Raw genomic sequence first — 25,469 nt, 5'->3', positions numbered from 1 at the left:
TGGGGGGATCTGGGGCAGACTGGGTCTGTGGGAGGCGGATCTAAGTAGGCAGGTGAGGACCTGGGAGGAGGCCTTGGCCCCTCAGGAACCCTGGTCTCCTACTCTACCAAGTCAGCACGGAGTTGAGGGGTGCAGACCTGGGGAGGTCTCCTGGGGGCAGGGCATGAGTCCTGGTGCTGGGTGAACACTGGCAGCTTGGACCCTTCCCTCTGGAAATCTGGGGAGCCTTTCTTGTCAAAACAGCCTATTCTGAATAACCTATGCAGGAAAAGGAAGATGGATTTTTATTTTTACCATAACTTTAAAGCTTCAAAGATTTCTTAACACGTCACCAAGTCTGTTCAAAGTCAAAAAGGGCATTTTCAATTTCATCCAAGTCCCCTAAAGCATGTTTATTTTTATTTTTATTTGTATTTGAAATGGAGTCTTGCTCTGGCACCCAGGCTGGAGTGTAGGGGTGCGATCTCGGCTCACTGTAACCTTTGCCTCCTGGGTTCAAAGTGATTCTCATGCCTCAGCCTCCTGAGTAGCTGGGATTACAGGCACCCACCACCATGCCCGACTAATTTTTGTATTTTTAGCAGAGACGGGGTTTCGCCATTTTGGCCAGGCTGGTCTCAAACTCCTGACCTCAAGTGATCCATTCTTCTTGGCCTCCCAAAGTGCTGGGATTACAGGCGTGAACCACTGCACCTGGTCCCGAAGTGTATGTTGTATTCAGAGGTCAGCAGCTATGTGTGGGGAGGCCCAGCCAGGCCCCACTCATGGGTCATCGTGTGAAAAAGTCTTGCCTGAGTTTGTGTCCTCTTTCTAAATGGCAGCAGACGCGTATTTTGTTTTTGGCTCTGCAGCTGGTGTGGACCACCTGCTTTGACCTTTCACTAGCCTCTGAGTTTTTTATGATTCCTGTTGGGAGAAAAGCTGAGTGTTGGGAGAGAAGCTGAGGCAGGGCTTGCTAGATTTGCTGGCTCCTTGCTTCTAGCACTCCCATTATCTCAAGTAGCCATATGTTTCTCATTCACTTGATACACCGTTTCCTTTCAACCTCCACATCCTCACCACCTGTTTCTTTGTTAGATCACCAATAAATAGCGTGGGCTCCCAGAACTCGGGGCCTTCGCAGCCTTCACACTCGCGATAGCGCCCTGCTCCTATTTTCTCTCTCGAACTGTCTCTTTCTCATTCCTTTGACTCCGCTGGACTTGCCGCCCCCGTGACCTGGTGTTGGGTCTCATCATCCCAACAGATTCCCATTCTAAAGATGAGGGAACCAAGAGGTGGAAGGTAAAGTTAGAATAAGAACCATTTCTTCTGACTCTGAAATCCTTCAGTTCTAGCACGCTACCACCCACACTTTAAAAAACTCTGAAGTAGGCAGAGAATTCCGTTTTGTTGGAGGAATTGCTTTGAGAGACCTGGTCTTACTGGATGAGGCTTTGGAAACCAACCTGAGGCAGGCGCTAGCACATCCTGAGAGGGGTGTGACCTGGAACACAGGCCCAGCCTGGGCTTCACGTCTCAGCTGGCAAGACTGCCTGCTCATTGCCATTCCAGGCCAGGCAGGGCCAAGGGGCTTCAGGGACCCATGCCCTCATGGGGCTCACTGAGCTCGTCTCCCGGCAGCCAAGGCCCTGGCGTCTCCAAATGAAGCCAGCTGTGGGGGAAGGTCCTTCTCATGAGCCAGTCTGTCCTGGCTGGGGGTGGCATCCCAGAGCCCCATCTAGGATGCCCAGGGATGTATAGGTCTGTTGTGAGGATAAGCCAGCACTGAGCCCTCACCCTGGACTGGGAGGGCAGTGGGCCTGCTCTGAGCCCTCACCCTGGACTGGGAGGGCAGCGGCTCTGCTCTGAACCCTCACCCTGGACTCGGGGGCAGCCGGCATGCTCTGAGCCTTCACCCTGGACTTGTCTCCTCTGTTCAGTTCATGCCGTGGAGGAAGTGGTGAAGGAGGTGGTGGGACATGCCAAGGAGACTGGAGAGAAAGGTACAGCCGGCTGAGGTCGGGCAGGGAAGGAGGGAGGGAGGAAGGGAAGCTAGGTGCTGGGCCAACCTGTTCTTTGACTAACCAGGTCAAACTCTGCCCCTAATGTTGCAGCCTTTCAGAGCCTCTTGGCTGGGGCAGTTATCTATGCTCATCAGAGGCCACAGACTGTACTGCGTTAGGACACTGTCTAGATGGTTCTCTCTGTGGAATAAGAAGACAAAGTCACACAAGACTATGTGACAGCACACTGGGACAAAACATTTAACATGGCAGGGCGCGGTGGCTCATGCCTGTAATCCCAGCACTTTGGGAGGCTGAGGAGGGCGGATCACGAGGTCAGGAGATCGAGACCATCCTGGCTAACGCGGTGAAACCCCGTCTCTACTAAAAATACATAAAAATTAGCCGGGCATGGTGGTGGGTGCCTATAGTCCCAGCTACTTGGGAGGCTGAGGCAGGAGAATGGTGTGTACCTGGGAGGCAGAGCTTGCAGTGAGCCTAGATCATGCCACTGCACTCCAGCTTGGGCTACAGAGCGAGACTCGGTCTCAAAAAAAAAGAAAAAAAAAATTGCTGGGGGCGGTGGCTCATGCCTGTAATCCCAGCACTTTGGGAGGCTGAGGTGGGCGGATCATGAGGTCAGGAGATCCAGACCACGGTGAAACCCCATCTCTACTAAAAATACAAAAAATTAGCTGGGCACGGTGGCGGGTGCCTGTAGTCCTAGCTACTCAGGAGGCTGAGGCAGGAGAATGGCGTGAACACGGAAGGTGGAGCTTGCAGTGAGCTGAGATTGTGCCACTGCACTCCAGCCTGGGCAACAGTGTGATACTCTGTCTCAAAAAAAAAAAAAAAAAAAGAAAATTTAACATGTAAAATTCTATGTTAAATGTTAAATTGATGTGTGTGAGCTATGAGTAGAACTATGTACAAAGCATGTGTATATCTCATTCCTTTTCAACAAAATAGATTCCAGGTAGATGAAGGACTTAAATTTACATAAATGAATTTATTAACTTACTAGGAGATAACCATCTTAGCTCAGGCTGCTATTATAAAATACCATAGGCCAGGTGCAGTGGCTCACACCTGTAATCCTAACCCTTCGGGAGGCCAAGGCGGGTGGGCCACCTGAGGTCAGGAGTTCGAGACCAGCCTGACCAATATGGTGAAACCCCATTGCTACTAAAAATACAAAAACCAGCTGGGCATGGTGGCACATGCCTGTAATCTCAGCTACTCAGGAGTCTGAGGCAGGAGACTCCCTTGAACCTGGGAGGCAGAGGTTGCAGTGAGCTGAGATTGCACCACTGCACTCCAGCCTGGGTGACAGAGCAAGACTCTGTCTCAAAAACAAAAACAAACCATAAACTGGGTGACTTAGAAACAACAGAAATTTATTTCTCACACTCCTGGAGGATGGGAAGTCCAAGATCAAGGAAGGCACTGGCAGATTTCGCATCTGGTGAGGGAGTCTTTCTGGTTCATGGATGGGCCCAGCTCTGTCCTCACATGCTGGAAGGAGCTAGCTCTCTGTGGTCTCTTTTATGTGGGTGCTAATTTCAACCTCCCAAAGGCCCCACCCCTTAATATCATTACATTAAGACTGAGGATTTCAGCATATGAGTTTTGAGGGGGAAGACATCATAAACATTTAGACATAGTGATAACATAAGAGACTTTGGCCTAATCTTGGAGAGGGGAGAATCTTTAGAACTATGACAAAAAAAACCAGCACCATAAAGGAAATATTAAGTAAATCTGACAATCCAAAACTGAAATTTTCTATAGCCAAAAAAAAACACTATAAACCAAGCCAAAAGAAAAATTACACACTGATGAAAAATATTTGTCATAAAAATGATAATCCAGTATAACAACCCAATATAAAAATGGTCAAAAGACATAAGCAGGCATTTTCCAGAAAAAAGGATAAGCAGGCAATGTACCCATGAGTAGATGCTCAGTCTCACCCACAGTTGAAGAAATGCAAGTTGTTGGGGAAATTAAAACCAAATTCAAATTCATTCTGCAGTAATCCTGCTGCCCTTGGTCCCATCGGGCCACTCCAGAGACTAATCCATTAAGATGGCCACATCCCACAGGCCACTCAAGGGGACACAAGTTCAGCGGGTGGATCACTAGGACATTCTTCCTCTTTCTTTCCAACAGCCATTGCTGAAGACATAAAGAAAGCCCAAGAGTCAGGGGACAAAAAGATGAAGGAAATCACCGAGACAGTGACCAACACAGTCACAAATGCCATCACCCATGCAGCAGAAAGTCTGGACAAACTTGGACAGTGAGTGCACCTGCTACCATGGCCCTTCCCCAGTCTCAATAAAAAGCCACGACGTGTACATTGAGCACTGGATTTATTCCCATTTGGATGGAAACACTAGGCAAAGTATTTTCTTGTTGATATAACATATTTTACATATTTATGGAGTACATTTAAGTATTTATTACATGCACAGAATAGTGATCAATCAGGGTGTTTGGGGTGTCTATCACCTTGAATATTTGGTATTACTATGTGTTGGGTACATTTCAAGTCCCTTCTTCTAGCTACTTTGTTTTTTTGTTTTTGTTTTTGTTTTTGTTTTGTGACAGAGTCTTGCTCTGTCACCCAGGCTGGAGGGCAATGGTGTGATCTCGGCTCACTGCAACCTCTGCCTCCAAGGTTCAAGCAATTCTCCTGCCTCAGCCTCCCAAGTAGCTTGGACTACAAGTGCAGGCCACCACGTCCGGCTAATTTTTATTATTATTATTTTTTATTGTTTTTATTTTTAGTAGAGATGGGGTTTCACCATGTTAGCCAGGCTGGTCTCGAACTCCTGACCTCAGGTGATCTGCCTGCCTGGGCCTCCCAAAATGCTGGGATTATAGGCATGGGATACTGTACCTAGCCTTCTAGCTACTTTGAAATATACAATACATTGCTGCTAACTATAGTCACCCTAGGTGAAGTATTTTTCAACAGAAACACTTTGCATGTCCCCCGTGTCTCCTCTGCTGAGGTGGACACTGGCACTGGGGCCCCTGCTGCTGGTTGGATAGGTCCTCATGATGAATCAGATGCTTCTCTGTCATGCGAAGTAAGATCTTTCATGTCAGGAAGGGGCTCTTCTGGAAGAATAGTTAGTGTCTGTGCTACATTTCCTAAAAAACTGTTTCCCCAGAAACTATATACAACTTTCAGGTGCCTCAGTGCTTCAAGACATGCTAAGGGAGGACCCTCATTTGTCTTGCATGTTTTTGGGATTTTTCTTGAGATGTTCTTGCAGGACTCAGGGCAGATAACAGACCAGCTTGATGAAGAATTTAGCAAGGAAGGCCCCCACTGAGCTGCTTCCTGTTCTCGCAGAGATCAGATAAGCATTTCTGCTGGACGGTTACAGAATCTGGTCAAGGAGAGACTGAGTCACTGCTCATCCTAGAAGCTGCTGTTGATTTTTTTTTTTTTTTAAAAGACGGAGTTTCACTCTGTTGCCCAGGCAGGAGTGCAGTGGCATGTTCTTGGCTCACTGTAACCTCTGCCTCCTGGGTTCAAACAATTCTCCTGCCTCAGCCTCCCCAGTAGCTGGGACTACAGGTGCCCGCCACCACTCCTGGCTAATTTTTTGTATTTTTAGTAGAGACGGGGTTTCACCATGTTAGCCAGGATGGTCTCGATCTCCTGACCTCATGATCCACCTGTCTTGGCCTCCCGAAGTGCTGGGATTACAGACGTGAGCCACCGCACCTGGCCCAGAATATTTATTTAGAGACTGATGTCAGGCCTAAGTGTTGATAGTGGGTAGTAGTGGGCAAGATGCCTGGCCCTCTCTCTTTCTTCTCATGAGCAAGTCAGTATCATAGAGGTTAAACATATCTTTAAGTAGCATTTAACTTAACATTTTTTTTAATTAAAAAAAAGAGAAGTAATTTGTAAAAATATTGCATCCCCTATTTCTCTTGCTGGAAGCTATTTGTTCTTAGCAGAAATGAGAAGCAAAGGTGTTTTGCTTAAAAAATAAATGAGTTGCTCACCATACTTCTGGATCTCATCTAGAATTGGACTCACAGTTTGTGAACAGCCCAGGTATAGCCAATGTCTTAGCTTTGGAACGCTTGCCACTTTCCAGCTACAGCTGAACCTTATATCCTGGTTTGGTTCCTGATGACTTTCAAATTCTCCTGACCCAAACGCAAGCTCAGAAGCACAAGCACATTGTTGGTGGCAGTACAGACTGAAACACCCTCTTTGGATGGCAGTTCCTCTCACAGGACTTTATTCTCCAGGTATGCACAGGCACACACAGGTGCCCAAAGGATAAACACACAGATCTATTGTAGCATATTTGTATTACTGAGAGATTAGAAACATCCTAAAATGTTAACCAAATCGCTTGGATGAAAAGTTTTGCTCTGCTTATTAGGTTTGGCGTACAATATGGAGGTGACATCTGTTACTTCCAGTGTATTATAGATACTTTAGCTCCAAAAATGATACCTGTACCTAGATGGGCACCAAAAGGGAATGGTTAACAAATATTGCATATACAGGGGTATGGGGTGGCTCCGGGGCTGGGGATGGCGGCGGCCAGGTTTGCAGCGGCTCCAGGATGAGCGGGTGGATCCCGGGAAGCGTGGTGAAATGGGCTGGCTCCCGAGCCAGCCGGGAGGATGCTTACTACAGCTGCTCAGAAGCACCACTGGAAGCTCAGATGTAGGTGCCCCAGCCAGAAGCAGAGAGGGGTTCAGAGAAGCTACAGAGAAGCCCCTCCTGATGCCCCAGGGAGCAAGCCAACTCCTTCCAGGCTCCAGGAACACCACAAAGCAATATGAAACCTGTTCATGAGAGGAACCAGGAATGCCTTCCACCAAAGAAACGAGACCTCCCCATGACCAGCTGCTCCACTAACCACACACCCTCCAGTGATGCCTCTGAATGGTCCCGAGGGGTTGTGGTGGCCGGGCAGAGCCAGGCAGGAGCCAGAGTCAGCCTGGGGGGTGATGGAGCTGTGGCCATCACCGGTCTGACAGTGGACCAGTATGGCATGCTGTATAAGGTGGCTATGCCGCCTGCCACCTTCTCACCAACTGGCCTCCCATCTGTGTGAATATGAGCCCCTTGCCCCTGGAAAAAAAAATTATATTGCATATGCAGTTGATTAAATGGCATACTCCATGGCTATTAGGAATGATGAAAATGGGCTGGGTGCAGTGGCTCACGCCTGTAATCCCAGCACTTTGGTAGGCCAAGGTGGGCAGATCACCTGAGGTCGGGAGTTTGAGACCAGCCTAATCAACATGGAGCTGTGTTTACTGAGTGGGGCTTTCGCAGTCTGGAGCTAAGAATTTCCAGTATGCGTAACAGCCACAGCCCAAATATCTGACAGTGAGTTGTGTAATTCCCCAGAGCAGGCCTGGGCAGTGTCTGGGTGGGGCCTGGGAGCCACAGGAGACGCCCAAAGCCAGGCAGAGCCCGGGGGCGAGGGGGCGGCAGGCAGGTGTGGCGCTGCCCTGGGCGGGCTTGCACCCCCACACCCAAGTGAGCGGCCTGCTCACTCCTCAGCTGCAGGAGCCAGACGTGTGGAGTCCCAGCAGAGGCCAACCTGTGTCTCTTCATCTCCCTGGGAAAGGTGCCCCCGAGGTGAAAGAGATGGCCTGGTGGAAAGCCTGGGTAAGTGGGAGCTGGCAGGAGATTTGGGTTCCTGCATGGTGTTGGGTGCTGGTCACCAGGGAGTCCTGAGAAATGTAAAGTCGCCCTTGGCTGGGAGTGGCTCAGTCTACATTTGGCTGCCTCCTGGGCCAAGCATGGAGGGTGGGAAGGGGCCAAGAAGAAACAGTCCCAGGCCTAGAGTGCCCACAGCAGGGATGGGACCTGGGCCGGGAGACAGGCTGATGAAGAAATCTAGAAATGCAAGGGGGAAGCTGAGGTTTGAGAAGAGTCCAGGGGAGGGACCCTTGCAGGGGTGGGGCCACTCAAAGGAGGGGGTATCATGGTTGAGCCTTGTGTGTAAATGTGTATGGGGTGCACACACGTGTGCATTTGGGGAGAATCAGGCATACTGCTCCTGGCAGAGGGAACTGTGTGCAGAGGGTCAGAGGGCGGGGAGCTTGGCTTTGAGGGAAGCTGCTCAGCACAGCTCAAGGGTCCTGGTACCGGAGGAGATGGACCTGGGGAAGCAGGCAGGGCCAGGTCCTGAAAGGCCTTGCCTGGCAGGCTGAGGAGTTAGGCTTTACCTTAAGAGAAGTGGGAAGGCACTGAAGGGCTTTGAGCATGAGAGTAACCTGAACCTGCTGTTGGGGACCCATCAATGCCTTCACCTCGGGGATCAATGATGTTCATTTGTCAAGACTGGAGAGGGAAGAGGGGAAGCAGGAGGACTTGGCCTGCTAGAGCCTGGAGGAACCCGGGGCTCAGGGCAGCCCATCCCCAGCAGAACTGATGGGTTCTCGGGAGCTTTCCGTCTATGGTTGAGCCTGAGGCCATCGCTGTGCTAAGGAGTTGAATATCCAGAAGGGGACAAAGGTGACATCTCCCAGCTGCCGGCTCTGCACACCCTTTTCCTTTCCTCCCAGGCAGCCTCAGGATGTCAGGGCTGCACTTTCTGTTTTGCAGATGATGAAATGAAGGCTCAGAGACACTGAGTGACTTGCTAGGGTCCAATGGCCAGCAGGCTCCAGTCAGAGAGCAGTTGGGTCTCTCTGCCCAGCCCCAGGTTCTCTGTGAGCTTTTGTGGGATACCCAGGCTTGTCCAGCTTCAGGGAGTCTCTGGATCATAGATGTCGCAACCCAAGCAAGTGTCCTCAGGGTCAGACATGCTAGGTTCTGGACAGGTGGGACAAAGAGGAAGCCAGGGTGAGGTGGGGCAGCTGTCCTGGCCCCCAGGGAAGCAGCCTTCTTCCAGGACAAGGGGCCATGGAGGCCTGCAGCTTCAACCAGACTGCTGGGAACCTGCCTTTGAGGAGGTGGACATGGCAGGGAGAGCCCAGTGCTGGGTGGTTTCCAAAGTCAGTTGCTGGCCAAGGCAGTCTGGCACTGGGCCTTGCACCCAGTGCAGCAGGACAAAGGGCTGTCCATGTAGGGACCTGCCAAATTGACAGGATCACTGTGACACTCACTGAGTCCCTACTGTGTGGCCGGACCCTTCTCTAAGCACCTCACATTCAATATCTCCCTTGAACCTCACAAGGAGTCTATGAAGTAGACACCAGTATCCTTATCCACAGATGAGGAAACTGAGGCACAAGTAGGCTAGGCAGGTGCCCGAACTCACTAGTAAGTGTCAGAGTCTAGGTGAGAATCTGAACAGCCTGACTCCAGGGCCAAAACCATACCCTGGTCGTCCATACCCCATGTGAGAGCTGGCTCGGGGTAGCAAGTTCACAGGTAGACCCCACCTGCAACAGCTGAGCTGCTAGCGAGGACCCAGTGTCCTCTAGGCACAAAGCTGGGCCAGGAACGGGATGGGAGGAGATGAGGGAGCCACTGGAGAGAGATCTGTCTGCAGGCAGGGCCCATCTGCACCTCTCTTTTTGGTGTTGCCTTTTCCTCTGTGTCTCTCATAGAGACAAACCCATCTCCCAGGCCTCTGGGCAGCCACATAGCAGTGGAAGGCCAAGGCGTGGCAGCTCCCCTGTGCCTGCCACAGAACAAGTTATATTAATAGATGTAGTCACAGGCTGGTCTGAGTCACCTTTTCAGTGAAAATGTGCCTGTCTGGACTAGCACGGCCCTGGGCAAGACCCTGCAGGAGCCTGAGGCTGACCCTTCCTTCTCAGCAGGAGGTCTGGAGCTCCAGGACTCCACACTGATAGCCAGGGCTCCGATTCCCAGAACACTTATTTTCTAAAACCTTAGAGTGGGAAGTGAGACAGAGGCTTCTCAATGCAGCAAAATCAGAACCAGCCCGGGAGCTGCTTACAAATGCTGCACCTGAGACCTACCGCACCCCTGCGGGACTGCATGCTCCTCAGGGATGCAGTTACACAGCCTGGCCACTCGCTGGTGCACCACAGCCCCCGAGTGCTGGGGCAGAGGGAAGCCGGCAGGCACTGAGAGCTGAGATGCCTCCCACATTCCCAGACGACCTGCGTTCCTGTGGGTGAAGCTTCCTTCAGTGGAACGTTCCAGGAACACTCATTGCCTGGGAAAGGTGGAGTCATCAGTAGGGCAGGGGAGGTAGATAGAGCTCAGCTTCTGAGTCAGGCTGGGGAGTCCCAACAGCATCGCTTACTAGCTGTGTAAGGGAGTCCAGCTCCCTTTCTGTAAAGTGAGGCATCAGTACTTACCTAGCACAACTGTTGAGGAAGCCATGACATAAGCATTGCTTCTAAAGCACCTGGCCCAGGTCTGGCACACACAAGGGGCTTGAAGTGCTAACAGGAGTAATAGCAGAGCGTTACTCCACAAGCAAGGGATATCGTGTGTGTGGACACCGATGAGCAATATCTGGGACCACACTGGCTCTCTCTGGATGGAATTTCCATAGGAATTATTTCTAACAATTTCTGCTGTGAAACATGGTGCTAAGAAATGACTCAGGAGGCTCTGTCACCAGACATTTGAAATTAAAGCAAAGAGTTCAGAAAGATGCCTTACCTCTTACTCAAAGGAAAGATACTTACAGATGTACCATCCATGGGAATCTCTGTATTTTCACAATCTAACCCAGGGCTTGGATGGATGGATGGATGGATGGATGGATGGATGGATGGATGGATGGGCGGGTGCATAGATGGATGGGTGGGTGGGTGGATGGATGGATGGATGTGGTAGTCAAATGGGTAAGTGCGTAGGTGGGAAAGTAGATGGGCAGATGATGGAGGTGATGGAAGGAATAAGTGAACAGGTAAATGGAAGACAAGACTGGATGGGACTAAACTCTTTTTCATCCTGGAGGATCTCTGAGTCTCCCTCTAATTCAATACCTATCTCCAATATCCCTCCATTCTCTACCATTCCTCCACCCAAAACATACTTATGTCCGTGTTAATCATCTGAGAAATTCTGCAGGGCACAAGTTTAAAGAGCCCTCAGGCAAGCCCTGAACTGGAGGCTTGGAAATCAAGGGCTCAGGCACTTGGTTATCTGGTTTATTTCACAATCTGCAGAGCATCGTGCAGGTTTTTCTAAACCTGACGCTCTGAGCCCCATGGGCCTGTGGACTTGCAAACACCCTGAACTATCAATATGCTCAGCTGGGCCCCTGCCCTCTAAGTTCCTGTAAGTCCCAACTCCCCAGGAAGAGGGCAGACTGAGCTCAAACCATTCCTCAGAAAGGCAGAACCATGCTCAACCTTCCAACCTCATCTGCACACTCTGAAGGTGGTGCATGCAGCTCCAGGAAGCCTTTGCTTAAGTGTTCTTTCCCCTCCTAACTTTGGGTGAGTTTGTCCCTTCCTGCTGCTGGTGGGTGATGCTGGAAGGAGCTGGGTGTGGCTGGGGCTGCTGTCTGCAGTCAGATGGCACAGACAGGGACAGGAAAGGTTTTGTGGCTTCTCCCCACAAGCTCTGGCTCTGGCTACTCCACCCTGTTGGCCAAGGGGCTGAAGGGCGGAGCACTGGCCTGCAAGGGCTGAGCAGATCTCCGTGCCCAGGGAAGGGGCTCACCCTGTCAGGGCGGGCTACAAGAATGGCTGGGAGCCTGCTCTGCCCTCCCTGTCCCTGCCTGCTTTGAGCAGGCCTGGTTCTCTTGCAGATTGAACAGGAGGGTGTCACAGTGAAGAGCAGCTCCCACTTCAACCCAGACCCTGATGCAGAGACCCTCTACAAAGCCATGAAGGGGATCGGTGAGTGGGTGTTGGCAGCCTTGCCACCTCTGCTCAAGACCCCTCCGCTCACAGCCCTGGAAAGTGGGTGCCAGGGGACATCTGGGGAGCTGGGGTGTCCCATGATACTCTGAAACTGACTCCACTACCCAGAGAATCACACAGCCCTCTGTTTCTGCAGTGAGGTCAGCACCCACCCTGCGAGACTGGACAGGAGGGTGCTGCTCTTCCCTGGGTAATGGGGGTGGGGAGGTGAGCTGTGTGTCTCTGTGAGTGACTTCCCATCAGTCTCAGCTTTCTCACTTGTAAAGTGGCCCCAAGAATTCTTGGCCTCGTGTGTCACATGAAGTGTGAAGGGGGTGGTGCTTTATGATGCCAGGCACAGAGCTGCTGGGGCTGTGAGGTATTGGGAGTTTGTGGGGCTGATTCAAGGCCCCCTTGCCCCATGTCGATGGCCATGGAGCCGGCTCCCTTCCCATCTCCTGCACTTGCCCAGTGCTGCCCTCAGCACTACCGTGAGTGGGCGAGGGCTGGCCTGAGGCCATATTTAAACAGCTTGCCCAGAAAGCCCTCCTGACCTGAGAGCAGAGCATGTACCCTGACCTCACCCCAGGTGGGACTGACCCCTTAGCCGGGTCTGCCTGAGGATCAGGGGCATTAATGAGAACTGCCGCTCCTGACAAGCCCAGAAAACGTTCTCATGCCCTCTGCTTTCTGTGAAGCAGAAAGTTATCTCCACTTCCCAAATGAGAAAACGGAGGCCCAGGGAAATGAGGCTGGCTGCCCAATGCCACGCAGTTGCTGGGCCAGGCCTCGGATTCAGGGGTTGGACTCTTAGTCTTGACCTTCCCCTACTGCGACCAACACAAAGGAGGGCAGGGCCAGAGATCTCACTTGGCCAAGCTCCAAAGGCCGGGGCTGATGTCCAGAGCCACCCAGGCCTCAGATTCCATCTTGTGAGGCTGGCCTTGGGCACGCCCCAACATTGTGGGGGTGTGGGGTGGGAAATGGGGAGGCAGATTTCCTAAGCGTCTTGTTTACACCACGAAAATGGTCCGGGGGTTTGGAACTATCCAGGTGTCGGGTCCCAACTGCTCAGCCACCAAGCAGCTGCCTTCGCCTTCCCCTCCTCCGCCCTCACCAGTGTGTCACCCTGGGGGCAGCAGGGTCACTTGTGCTGTATCCCTGCAGGGACCAACGAGCAGGCTATCATCGATGTGCTCACCAAGAGAAGCAACACGCAGCGGCAGCAGATCGCCAAGTCCTTCAAGGCTCAGTTCGGCAAGGCAAGGGGAAGGCTGGTGGGGGTGGGGATAGGTGAGCCTTGGGGTTGGGGGTACAGCCTGGGAGGCAGCTCCATTCTGGACGACTTTCCCCTAGAGCCAGCCCACTGGCAGCATGGGCACATGGAACCTGTTTGCACGAAAACAGTTGTTCTTTATTGAAATTCAAATGTAACTGGCTGCCCTGTGTTTTATCTGGCAGATCTACTTTTAGGTGTCAGAGCCCGGGCCGGGGGCTGGCCTTTCCTGCTTCCTTTCCTGCCTCCTCTCTCACAGCATTCCTTCTCATGCACCCAACAGGCCCCACTGGAGGTCTGTCTCCCTGCCCCCAGGCTATCTCGCCCTGCCCTCTGAGCCCAGACCACCTTCTCTTTCCATGCCCCAGGCATGCAGGCCTGGCTTTGCTCTGTTCTGGGGTGTGGGCACGCTTTCCTCAGTCGAGCTGCTTGCACCCACACCTCATCCCTTCTGCCACCTGGGAATTCTAAGAGCCTGGAGTAAGCATGCCAGGCCCTTTGTTTCTCCTCCCACCTGCACTCCACCCCTAGGACAAAGCCTGACATTTGGGGGTACACAGTAAACACAGGATTAAATATGTGCACAGCCATGGTTGCCTCAAGCCTCTAGTGACTCATATCATTAGTTTGGAGATGTAACGAAGGAAGATCAGCTCAAATATTCTCTTGGAGAACCCAGTATGCATTTTTACAGTTTCCCTCTCTTAGTCCTCACAGTGATACATTCTTTGTATTCAAACATTTGGGGAAACTGGCACTCAGAGAGGTTTTAAGTTGCCCAAGGTCCCAGAGCCTGTAATCAACAAGGTGGGGATTAAAACCCAGGTCTGACAAAGCCCTTGATCTCTCTGCTGCTCTGTAGATCAGCTGATGTAGCCTGGTGGCTCCTCGTAGCAACATGTGACCTTAGAAGGAGGCACATGTGAGACGAAGTCTTTAATTCAGGCATGCATTCATACATTGAGTGCCAAGTGACAGGTATTTTATGGTGATGCCATACTCAGAGCTTGCAGTCTAGCTAGCAATACCAATTTCATTTTACTGAGAGCTTATGATGTGCCCAGCACTGCACTGAATGCTGAATTGAGTCACACACAACCCCCTAAGCAACGGGATGAAGCAGGAGCACGTTTCTCTCCGTGTAAGTGGTAAAGATACTGATGCTAAGAGAAGCTAAGGAGCTGGCCCAAGAAACCCAGCCAGCACGTGGCAAGGCCCACGCAGAATCCAGCCCAAGCCCTTGGACCCAGCCACCACTCCGCTGCCTGCACTCAGGTGGGCCTGGCTTATGACAAATATCACCTTTCCCTGTTCCCGCATTAGGACCTCACTGAGACCTTGAAGTCAGAGCTCAGTGGCAAGTTTGAGAGGCTCATTGTGGCCCTTATGTACCCGCCATACAGATACGAAGCCAAGGAGCTGCATGACGCCATGAAGGTAACCAGGCAGACAGGGCAGGGGAGTGGCAGGGGTGCTCACATGACTGGGTAGGGGCAATGCGGGGATCGGGAACCTACAGCCCAGAGCTCCCCTTGAGCCACTGTTTGGAATGGCCATATGGGCCATAGCTGGGCCCAGTGAGCAGGCAGCCTGCTGCTCAGACTGCACCCAACACCTGGAGTCACTGGTGCCTGATTGACACGTTGAGTGGCCGTGATGAAGCCAAAATCAGTACTTCTCAGAACCTCACGAGCTCAGGTGTACAGTGGTATTGGAAACCCACCTCTACAGTCCCAGGCACAGCCCCTTGGGTTTCCCTTTACCTCTCACTACTCTTTGCTTTTGCAGATTAATAAGGATGGGGACCCAGTAACTATAGTCATTTTGTTTGGAAAGACACTTGCTGCATGGGCACTGCCAGGCATTTTACACCCACGCTCCCTAATCTACCTTTGGCGCAGGGGAGGCTTCTTATTCCTGTTTATGGATCGGGATGCTTAGGCTCCAGGACATGGAGCAGCCTGTCTGAGACCACCCAGCTAAGGAGGGAGAGCTGAGACAGGGCTTCCCCGTCACAGCACTTGCCCTCAATGTTCATCACTGAAGACAAGCATGTGATTTTCTCATCACATCCTCCCACTTCAAGTGGGGCAGGGCAGTGAGGTCCTTCCTGAGGCTCAGGCATCTTGAGAAAAGAAGGTATGGACAGAGCAGAAGGTCATGGCAGAGCACTCCAGCAGGCAGAGGTTTCTGTCCACAGGGCTTAGGAACCAAGGAGGGTGTCATCATTGAGATCCTGGCCTCTCGGACCAAGAACCAGCTGCGGGAGATAATGAAGGCATATGAGGAAGGTAAGGGGTGGCACAGATGGAGGGGCTCAGGAGTGGCCACAAGCTTTGGCAGCCTCGCAGGAAACAAGGATCAAGAATTAACCTGGGCCACACTAGAAAGGACCCTTTGGGGACTTTTTTACCCACAGGTGCTGAGCACCTACCGTATGCCAAGATCTGTGCCTGATGGTGACACTGAACATGACTCAGACTTGATCTGTAAGCTCACCAGCTCCTCTTACAGGGGAGAGAGGCCTGTGACCAACTAAAATCTCTGCCCTTGAGGACTGTGCTAGTAGGGGGTGTGGACCCCAGGCTAGCAGAGGCCAGTCAGTCCTCCACATCATGTACCTAGTGGGGAGTTTTCCTGGAGGCTTTGGCTTTGCCAAGCCTTGAGATGAAATGGAGCTTGGTTGGCAGCCCCTAGCCTGGCTCTCTGACCTGGTCCATCTTGTGCTTTGAGCTTGGTTGGGTATGCATGTCGCTTCTAGTTGTGAACCACCACCCAGGCGACAGCCACTTGGACACCCAGGCATTGCATCCATGCCCTGTGCCAAGGACTTTCTTTCCTAGAAGGCTTTAATACGGAGAAGTAAGGGAAACAGGGCTGGAAGGAGGAAAGCAGGCCCCAGGTAGGCTGTGGGCCTCTGCTTGTGCCTCATGGTCCTGTTTCCCTGCAGACTATGGGTCCAGCCTGGAGGAGGACATCCAAGCAGACACAAGTGGCTACCTGGAAAGGATCCTGGTGTGCCTCCTGCAGGTGTCACAGCCTAGGCTCTTGGGAGTGCCTTGGTTTGGGAGTCCCAACAGCTCCACCCCAGGGAGCAGCCCTTGAATAGCGCCACAAGAGTCAGGGTAGGGGCATGGGATAGCCCAGCAGCCAGGGCTCATTGGGTGTGTCTCAGCATTGTTAGAGGGTCCCAACTGCAGAGCCCCCACACCTGTCCTTACTCAGCCATGTGAGAGCATCCTGGAAGCGGGAGGAGAGCAGGTCCTTCGTGCAGGCCTCATGCCAGGCACTTTGCTTACCTTAGCTCACTGAATCCGCCAAGCCTTATGAGGCAGTCCTTACCACCCCCATTGTACAAATGAGGAAACCAAGGGCTGAAGAGAATAACTGGCCTGTCGAAGTTTCCACAGCCAAAGAGCAGCAGAGCCATGCCTACCCTCCAAGCCCAGGATCCCCCCTGTGCCCTTAATGCTCTGGTCAGCTGGCCTGCCTTACAGAGCCACCTCCTCTGTTCCTAGGGCAGCAGGGATGATGTGAGCAGCTTTGTGGACCCGGGACTGGCCCTCCAAGACGCACAGGTGAGGCTGCGCCCAGCCGGCCATGTGGCCCCACCCCCTGCCATCTGGACTCCGGCTCCTCTGCCCACGGGGGCTTTCTCTGACACTAGGCTGGGACCCACCCAGCTCAGCTCCCTATAGGCCTTTGTCCTGTGGTGTCTGGGGAGGAGAGTGAGGGTGTTGGGAGACTCGGGAGGAAGGAGTGTGACTTGGGGGTGGGGGAGCACTAAAGCTCTGTCCTGGCAGGAACAGCCCATGAACCTGGGGGCGCTAGGCCCCAGTGCTGGACACAGGTGTCCGGGTCTCTGTAGGTCTGCCTGCTGGCAGAGGGAAGTCTGGGGACCAGGCAGTTCCTAGAGCAGCTTGTGGCCCAGGATAGAGAAAATATTCTAAGCCAGAGCTGCTAGAGAAAGGGGAGCTCCCTGTCAGAGACGACCAAGCAGGGGAGCATGCCGGCCTGGCAGAGTGGACAGGGCCGGGCCATGGCCACAGCTCTGGGGCTCTGGGGCTCAGTCCCTCACCTCCCTGGTCTCCCTCACTGGCTTATTGTGGGTGTCCCAATGCTAGGATCTGTATGCGGCAGGCGAGAAGATTCGTGGGACTGATGAGATGAAATTCATCACCATCCTGTGCACGCGCAGTGCTACTCACCTGCTGAGAGGTACCAGGGAGGGAGGGGCTGGGGCCGGGGCCACAGGGGGTGTCCTGGCCATAAGCCTCTCCCTCGTGCTTCTGCCTTGTCAAGTCTAGAGTTAGGGAGAGAGCCAGGGAACCCAGGACTGTTTCCCCAGCCACCAGTGGGAGGTCAGGGCGGCAAATTGATGTGCGATCTCTGATCTGAGACACTGAGGGGCATCACGAGGAGGTCTGACCATCCCCTGAGCAGAGCCCTCTCCACAGTGTTTGAAGAGTATGAGAAAATTGCCAACAAGAGCATTGAGGACAGCATCAAGAGTGAGACCCATGGCTCGCTGGAGGAGGCCATGCTCACTGTGGGTAAGAGCTCAGACTTGCACGTTTTTCAGGCCACAGGGCTCACCGTGGGGCAGCACCAAAGAACAAAGGGCCTAGGGATGCAACCACAAGAGAAAGAATCCCTGTGTCACCTTCACGGGATGTCCCCCCGACTCACACTCTGCCTGTCTCCCTCACCCAGGGACTGCTCCACCTCTAGAGTCCCAGTGTGTGCTGCCAAGGATTGTTCTCTGTGCTGCCCACGTGGTGCCCAGTGCTGTGTGGGTGTGTCTGCATGAGTGTGTGTGTGCATGAGAGTGTGTGTGCCTGAGGGTGTGTGTGCATGACTGTGGGTGGAATGTGAGTGTGTGTGTGTGAGACAGACAGTGTGTGTGTGTGCGCACACAAATGCATACGCCAGTGATTATGCCAGCCCCAACCCTGTGTGTACTCATGGCAGCCATGCAGGGAGCACTCTGGCTGTGGTTGTGAAGCCCTGGCCAGCACAAAGTCATCTTTCTGGACATGAACCAGGGGCCTGGCCCCTGCCTTCATTGCCAGTTGAAGAAACAGTGATGTGTGGCTTGAGTCCAAACTGAGTGACGGATGGTCTGATGCTGAGAAACACTGGGGATCTTCCCCACAGCAGGAAGTCAGGGCCACTCAGGAGGACCCACTCTAGAGCTCTCATGGGTTCCAGGGCTGAGATCACAATGGGAAGAGTCACTGCAGAGTAGAGAGCTGAGGCCCAGGGCAGAGGGATGTCTCTTCTCCCACTTACACACAGAGCCCAGGTCCGGACTCCTGGCCTGCAGCTCTCACCTCCACACCAGGCTGTCTCTGTGCAAAGCCCAGCAGCCAGCAGGCTCCCTGCTGTTTCCTAGCCTCTCTGGGTGGACAGGGCCATCTGAGACACCCCAGCTGGCCTTGGATGCTGTGATACAATCCGGTCTATGTCAGGGCATCTAATCACACCGCTGCTCCAATCTCAGCTTCCACCCCTGGATCTGGCCTGAACCCACCAAGAATGAAGTCTGCTAGCAGGGAATAGTGAAGCCATGCAGTGCTCCGTCATGCTGGGCCTTCCTATTCACTTCACCTTGAAGCCTCGCATCAGTCTCACTTCCCAGATGAGTCAGGGAGGTTGAGTAATGAAGCCATACTGCACCATCAAGGCAGGAAGTGAACACATGCCTACCTCACTCAAAGCCCATGCTCCTTCTGCAGCCCTAAGTGAAAATGCCAACCTTCCCCACCCAGATGCCAAGTCTCTGAGCAGTACCCATGGGAGCAAGCATGGGCCCAGTCTCTGGACCAGACGCCCCAGGTGCCTTAGTCCTGTGGGGCCAAACTCCACTTGTCACATGGGAATTCAAAATGCAGGGTTCCTGCTGATAAGTGTGAGAGAGAGGGCACTCTGAGGCCAGCAGCCACCATCCCATGGTGCTTCTGTGGAGCTGAGAGGCTGGATTTTTGGTGGAGGTGTCTCTGGGTTGAGAGCCCAGGGCCTGTCCTGAGTCTGAGCTGCCCTTGGATGGGCTTGAGCTGGTGTCTTCAGACGAGCCCCACAGTCTGGTGCATTTCACATCTTACCCTTTTGCCTGCCTGCTTGGGCCTTTGGAGCTGTGCCCAGGGCCCCGGGCTACTTTCCCTGTCCCACGCCACCTGCCACAAAGCCTCTCACATTGGGAAAGGCAGGGAACAAAGAAATATGCCAAGCCTTGCACAACACTGACTCTTAAGACCTAAGGCAAGACATAAAGTTGTAGGCAGTGCCACCTACCAGTTAACATTAACACAGCTTTCTTGTTTGCCAGTGAAATGCACCCAAAACCTCCACAGCTACTTTGCAGAGAGACTCTACTATGCCATGAAGGTAACTGTCCTGTCTTCTTCTTCCTGACGCTCACCCTACATAGCACCAAGTACAAAGCCAAGGAGCTCAAAGCCACCACGATCCTCCACACGGGGGAGTTATCTTACCCAAACCTGTTGTGGATCAGAAAGGTTTTAGTTCTCAGAGGTAAAATTGAGTCTGGGAAAGGGACGCTGCATCTCCAGAGGTGAATAATTCCCTGAAACTAAAACCATTGCCCATTTTCTCTGATTGATGGTTGCTGATATCCCCTGAAGTTAGTTCCACACCTGAAACCCAAGCCCTCTGGCCACTTCTGCCCAGGAAATGAGAGAGGGCATGCGATTCCCTTGGCCATGTGGCCCCAGCTGACATGAGACTGGTCAGGGATGAAGGTGAGCAGGAAGGCCCTGCCTGTGAAATTCCTGGCTGAGCTGATTGCTGCCATTGCTCTAGTAGGAAGTCCTGTTCCTGGAGCAGTGAGTATTTTGTGTCTAGAATCTGATGTGGCAAACCAAACATACTGCAGTTTGGAGCACTTGGCATCATAAAGGAAGAGTTCTGGGCAGTGGGTGAGAAGGAATTAAGGGAGTGGACACCCTAAGCCACCAAAGCTTCCCTCCTAATGCTTCCCTGGCTGAAGCACAGGCTCCTTCCCACATCTCCCTCCCTCTAAAAGCCCCAGAACCCAACCACACAGATCTGTCCGTCACTCAGAGATGGACAGGAAAGGTGAGGCAGGATTGTTGATGGCTGCTGTCTTGCCCAGGGAGCAGGGACGTGTGATGGGACCCTGATAAGAAACATCGTTTCAAGGAGCGAGATTGACTTAAATCTTATCAAGTGTCACTTCAAGAAGATGTATGGCAAGACCCTCAGCAGCATGATCATGGTAAGCAGGCATTCCCAATGCTGAGGCCAGCCTGAAACCTAGACATTCAGGGAAACCTGGAGGCTGTGGCCAACACTACGTGAGCCCCTCCCTTCCCAGTGGGCACCATGTGCCTGCATTCATGACCATGTGGTGTGTGCAGGGAACAGCAGAGGTCAGTGTGGCTGGATCCCAAGGGGAATGGGGGGCAGAGGGGAGATGCAGAGACCAGGGCACAGAGGCTCCCCTGTGTCCCACTCAGAAAGTTGGTTTCACATTTAAGTTATGGTTGCTCCTTGGAAAAGACACCAAATCCTTGCAGAAGAAGCCACCTCTGAATAGTCAATGAGATGAACTAGTCCGGTAAGAATTGGGCCCACCGCTCAAATCCAGATTTAAGTAGTCCTGGCGGCCAGCTTCTAAGGAGATAAGTCAGATGAGCGCCAATAGACTATCTAACCAGATTCCAATTAGCAAAAGTTCTGGAGCCTTCAAAACACAGACTGATTATCACGCTGCGATAATTGGGAGAAACAGCTCTTCTGGGGGTGTCTGCAAATTGAGGTCTTCATGATTTCATTAGCAGAAGTCACATTAGGACAAATGTATCCCCAAGTTTTCTTTGGCTACTAAGTCAAGTCTCTAGCTCTTCTGCAAATGTCGTTGTTAAGTGTACTTTTCAAGAAACACATAGCTGACAATAGGTGGAAAAGACATTTCTGTTTCCAGATGTTTCAAGATGGCAACATCTTGAAACAGGTGGGCAGGGGCAAGAGAGGATTGGAATTATTCTTGGTTTCACTTGAGGCTCCTCAGCCAATCTTGTCAGGAGACAGGAGGGCAAGGCACACACCAGCCTGGACTGTGCTGTCACCTGCAGACAGTCTGAGCTGATTGTCATTAACCCTTTTAACCACACATGGTAACTTATGGCATCAGAGAGATTTCTACAGATACATGAAGCCACCCTCTTCAAATTTTATCTAATGTTACTTAAGAAAATTGAGTTAGAATCATGAATACATTGACCAAACATTTTCTTTTTAGTGTAGACCACAGATGTCATTAAAGCAAAAATGGTTTTCAACACTAATATGAGTTAAAAACTCCTGCATTGAAATTAAGAGGCAAATATATAAACACTCCAAGTATAACTCATGTATTTGAAAAAGTAAACAAAATTAATGCTTTTCTTTCTAAAAACTATTACAAAAATTGTCTTCAAAATAATAAAAATCACCAGGCGTAGTGGCCCACACCTGTAATCCCAGTGCTTTGGGAGGCCAACGCGGGAGGATCGCTTGAGCCCAGGAGTCCAAGGCTGCCGTGAGTTAGGACTGCATCACTGCACTCCAGCCTGGGTGACAGAGTGAGACCATGTCTAGAAAGGAAAAAGTTAAAAAAAATTTCATTGTAGTTTGAAACCCGTAATGAGATTTCAGGCTCAAAACAGGCAAATTTTACTAAACGGTGAAAAGTAGACAATAACCATGAGACCTAAACTGGTCCAGAGTGTGGAAAGTGGGTCTAGCCCCAGTCTACCCCTTACTCACCATGACATTGTGAATGAATTCACTCCCCTCTCTTGGCCCCGCTGTCCTCAACTGCATGAAGAAGAATATGGGTGATGTGACCTGGCCCATTTCCCAGCTCTGTATGCAGACCCCGGACTAGCCAGTCCCATCAGGACCTACCAGTATCTAAGAAACAGGGCTCCTCAGTCATCGGACCACAGGGTCAGTCTCATCAAGAGACAAACACTGTGGACCCCATGTGAGCCAGATGCAGGGCAGACCAGCTCGCCTTCCTCCTGCTGTACCCTCACCACGTCTCAGCAAGATGCACAGCAGCACAGCATCAATCTCATTTCATAGATGAGACCCACAGAGGTGAAGGGGCTTGCCTCGGCCACACCGTCAGGGTGCGATGGTCCAGGCTCCCTCCACCCCTGGCCCTGCCCCCAGGTGTGTGCTGATGCCTCACTCTCAGCCTTGATTCCCAAGCTGCCACAGCAGGTGTTGAATAATGATGCATCGTGTTGTGTAAATGAATGGCTGGGCACCCTGGCTCCCGAATAGAAGAACCCTGGGACAGCTGACCCCTTCCTTGTTTAGGAGTGGAACTGTCTCTGATTCATTTTCCACATCAATCCTGCATGTAGTTGGTAAGAGAATCAAAAGGAAATGTAAAGGAATAGCCTGAAATTAAAAACAAGGAAAGAGGGGTGACGGCACAACCCCTGCGGCTAGGAACCCTGGAGGGCCGGGCCAGGTGCAGGCCAGGGGCACAACTCTTAGTCATAATAACACAGCCGCCACTGCCGAGCCAGGCACAAACAAACCCCTTCTCACGCTTATGCGCCTCCTGCCCACAGGAAGACACCAGCGGCGACTATAAGAACGCCCTGCTGAGCCTGGTGGGCAGCGACCCCTGAGGCACAGAAGAACAAGAGCAAAGACCATGAAGCCAGAGTCTCCAGGACTCCTCACTCAACCTCGGCCATGGACGCAGGTTGGGTGTGAGGGGGGTCCCAGCCTTTCAGTCTTCTATTTCCCTATTTCCAGTGCTTTCCAGCCGGGTTTCTGACCCAGAGGGTGGAACCGGCCTGGGCTCCTCTTCCCAACTTCCTCCAGGTCATTTCCCAGTGTGAGCACAATGCCAACCTTAGTGTTTCTCCAGCCAGACAGATGCCTCAGCATGAAGGGCTTGGGGACTTGTGGGTCATTCCTTCCTCCCTGCAGGAGCTTCCCAAGCTGGTCACAGAGTCTCCTGAGCACAGGTTATACAGACCCCAGCCCCATTCCCATCTACTGAAACAGGGTCTCCACAAGAGGGGCCAGGGAATATGGGTTTTTAACAAGCGTCTTACAAAACACTTCTCTATCATGCAGCCGGAGAGCTGCCTGGGAGCCCTTTTGTTTTAGAACACACATCCTTCAGCAGCTGAGAAACGAACACGAATCCATCCCAACCGAGATGCCATTAACATTCATCTAAAAATGTTAGTCTCTAAATGGATGAAAAATTCTCTCGCCATCTTAATAACAAAATAAACTACAAATTCCTGACCCAAGGACACTGTGTTATAAGAGGCGTGGGCTCCCCTGGTGGCTGACCAGGTCAGCTGCCCTGGCCTTGCCACCCCTCTGCATGCAGCACAGAAGGGTGTGACCATGCCCTCAGCACCACTGTTGTCCCCACTGAACGGCAACTGAGACTGGGTACCTGGAGATTCTGAAGTGCCTTTGCTGTGGTTTTCAAAATAATAAAGATTTGTATTCAACTCAAAGTATCTTTGGATGTTTAGCAGGGACCAGTGTAGGACCAATTTAATTTGTCAGAAACAGAGCTTTGGGGAGCCACGAAGCCTGAGCGCCTCGTGGGCATCTCCCAGTGGGAACACTGGATGGGCTGTACCTGAGTACCTTGTGGGCATCTCCCAGTGAGAACACTGGATGGGCTGCACCCACCGCTGCCCTGGGGACAACTCTTGCAAATGAGGGTAGATTCTATTCACCTCCTGATGTGTAGGCTACATCCTCGTATCTCAGGGTTAGAGAGGGATTTAAAGTCAGCTGGTCCTGTTCCAACCTGTGGCCTGACTACCCCCTTGGCATCCACCCAGGGGTGGTCCTTGGTGTGCTTGGGGTGCACTTGGGTACTCAGGGTATACTGGCGGTACTCAGGGTGCAGTTGAGTACTCCGGGTGCACTTGGCTGCCTCCAAAGATGGGACTCACTGCGTCCTTTGACAGCCCAATCTTTTTCCAATGGATGTGACCAGCAAAGTTCTTGCTTTACCTGAACCAAAATCAGCCGCATCAAGCCCACACCTCTGACATCTAGGGCCACAACACTTATTCCCTCCCAGTAACAACATTTTGGATATCTGAAGAAGGCCCATAAATTCTGCAATGACCTCTGTCAAAGCCCAGTGTCCCCAGTCCCTTCAGTGGTCCCTCCTGGAGCCTGTTTGGGGCCATCACCCCTGAACATGCTCCAGTTTGCAAACTTCCCCTCAAGTGTCCCTGAGGGGTAAGCGTGTGCCCAGGAACCAGCCTGATCAGGGAGATGGGAATAGCGTGGGCTCTGAATTCACTTGGATGGGAGGCAGATTCTGGCTCTGCCCTGCACCAGCTCCATGACTTTGACTGTGTTAGGCTATTCTTGTGTTGCCATAAAGCAATACCTGAGTCTGGGTAATTTATTTAAAAAGGGGGTTTAATTGGCTCACAGTCCTGCAGGCTATATAGGAAGCATGGTGCCGGCATCTGCTCAGCTTCTGGGGAGGCCTCTGGAGGGACCTTACAGTCATGGCAGAAGGTGAAGGGGGAGCCAACATCACGTAGCGAGAGTGGGAGCAAGAGAGGTGGGGGGAGGTGCCACACACTTTTAAACAGCCAGATCCTGTCAGAGCTCAAGGTGGTGAGGACAGCATCAGGCCATGAGGGATCCGCCCCCTGACCTAAACACCTCCCACCAGGCCCCACCTCCAACACTGGGGATCATATTTCAACATGAAATTTGGAGGGGATATCCAAACTATATCAGTGACTGAGTCACTTACTCTCTCTCTGAGCCTCAGTTTCCTCACATTTCTATACAGGGTGGGCTCCCAGTTACAACTGCTGCCTTTCGAACCACCCCAGAGCCAGTAGCATAAAATCCTCATGTATAATGTTCACAGATTCTGTGGGTCAGCAGTTCTGGAGGGCACAGCAAGGTGCTTGTCTCTGACCCAACAAGTAAGGGGACTCAGTCTCAGTTGGGAAGACCTGAAGGTTGGGTGACTCTAGGGCAGAGGGTTGCAACCATCTGGATGCCTCTTCACTCACACGTTGGGCCCCTGGTGAGATGGCTGGAAGGCCAGGCTCAACTGGGACTGTCCCCTGCGCTCCTACACGTAGCTTCTCCAGCATGGTGGCCTCAGGGTAGCAAGTGGTAGGGCTCCACCATCTCCCAGTGGACAAGAAGGACACCACATTGCCTTCTGTGAGTTAGCGTCAGGAGTCACATGGCATCACTTCCCTGGTGCCCTATCAGTTGAAGACACCACAAGCCACCCCAGCTTCAAGGAAAGGGGACACAGACCCAACCTGTCAATGAGAAGAGTGTCAACGAATCTGGGGACTGTTTTTAAATCCACCACAAGTGGTGCTCAGAATATTTAACAACTGGTGTGGCAC

The 25,469-nt window shown here is 52.2% G+C and overlaps 1 protein-coding gene across 1 annotated transcript; it reads left to right on the top strand.

The window, feature by feature from the left end:
* Positions 1-112: 112 nt before the first annotated feature.
* LOC129525002 (annexin A8) lies at positions 113-23,573 on the top strand. Its single transcript, XM_063710102.1, has 16 exons — positions 113-1,284; positions 1,923-1,985; positions 4,158-4,287; positions 6,113-6,269; positions 7,546-7,653; positions 11,678-11,768; positions 12,939-13,033; positions 14,371-14,484; positions 15,248-15,338; positions 15,998-16,077; positions 16,566-16,625; positions 17,172-17,265; positions 17,505-17,600; positions 19,376-19,434; positions 20,183-20,305; positions 22,659-23,573. Exons 5-16 carry the CDS (start codon positions 7,633-7,635, stop codon positions 22,716-22,718), a joined length of 984 nt encoding a protein of 327 aa, XP_063566172.1. The 5' UTR covers positions 113-1,284; positions 1,923-1,985; positions 4,158-4,287; positions 6,113-6,269; positions 7,546-7,632; the 3' UTR covers positions 22,719-23,573.
* Positions 23,574-25,469: the final 1,896 nt, after the last annotated feature.

Source organism: Gorilla gorilla, chromosome 8 (genome assembly GCF_029281585.2).
Source record: "Gorilla gorilla gorilla isolate KB3781 chromosome 8, NHGRI_mGorGor1-v2.1_pri, whole genome shotgun sequence".
NCBI classification, from domain to species: domain Eukaryota; kingdom Metazoa; phylum Chordata; class Mammalia; order Primates; family Hominidae; genus Gorilla; species Gorilla gorilla.
The sequence above is the reverse complement of the archived record's forward strand: the minus strand, read 5'-3'. Positions and strand labels throughout refer to the sequence as shown.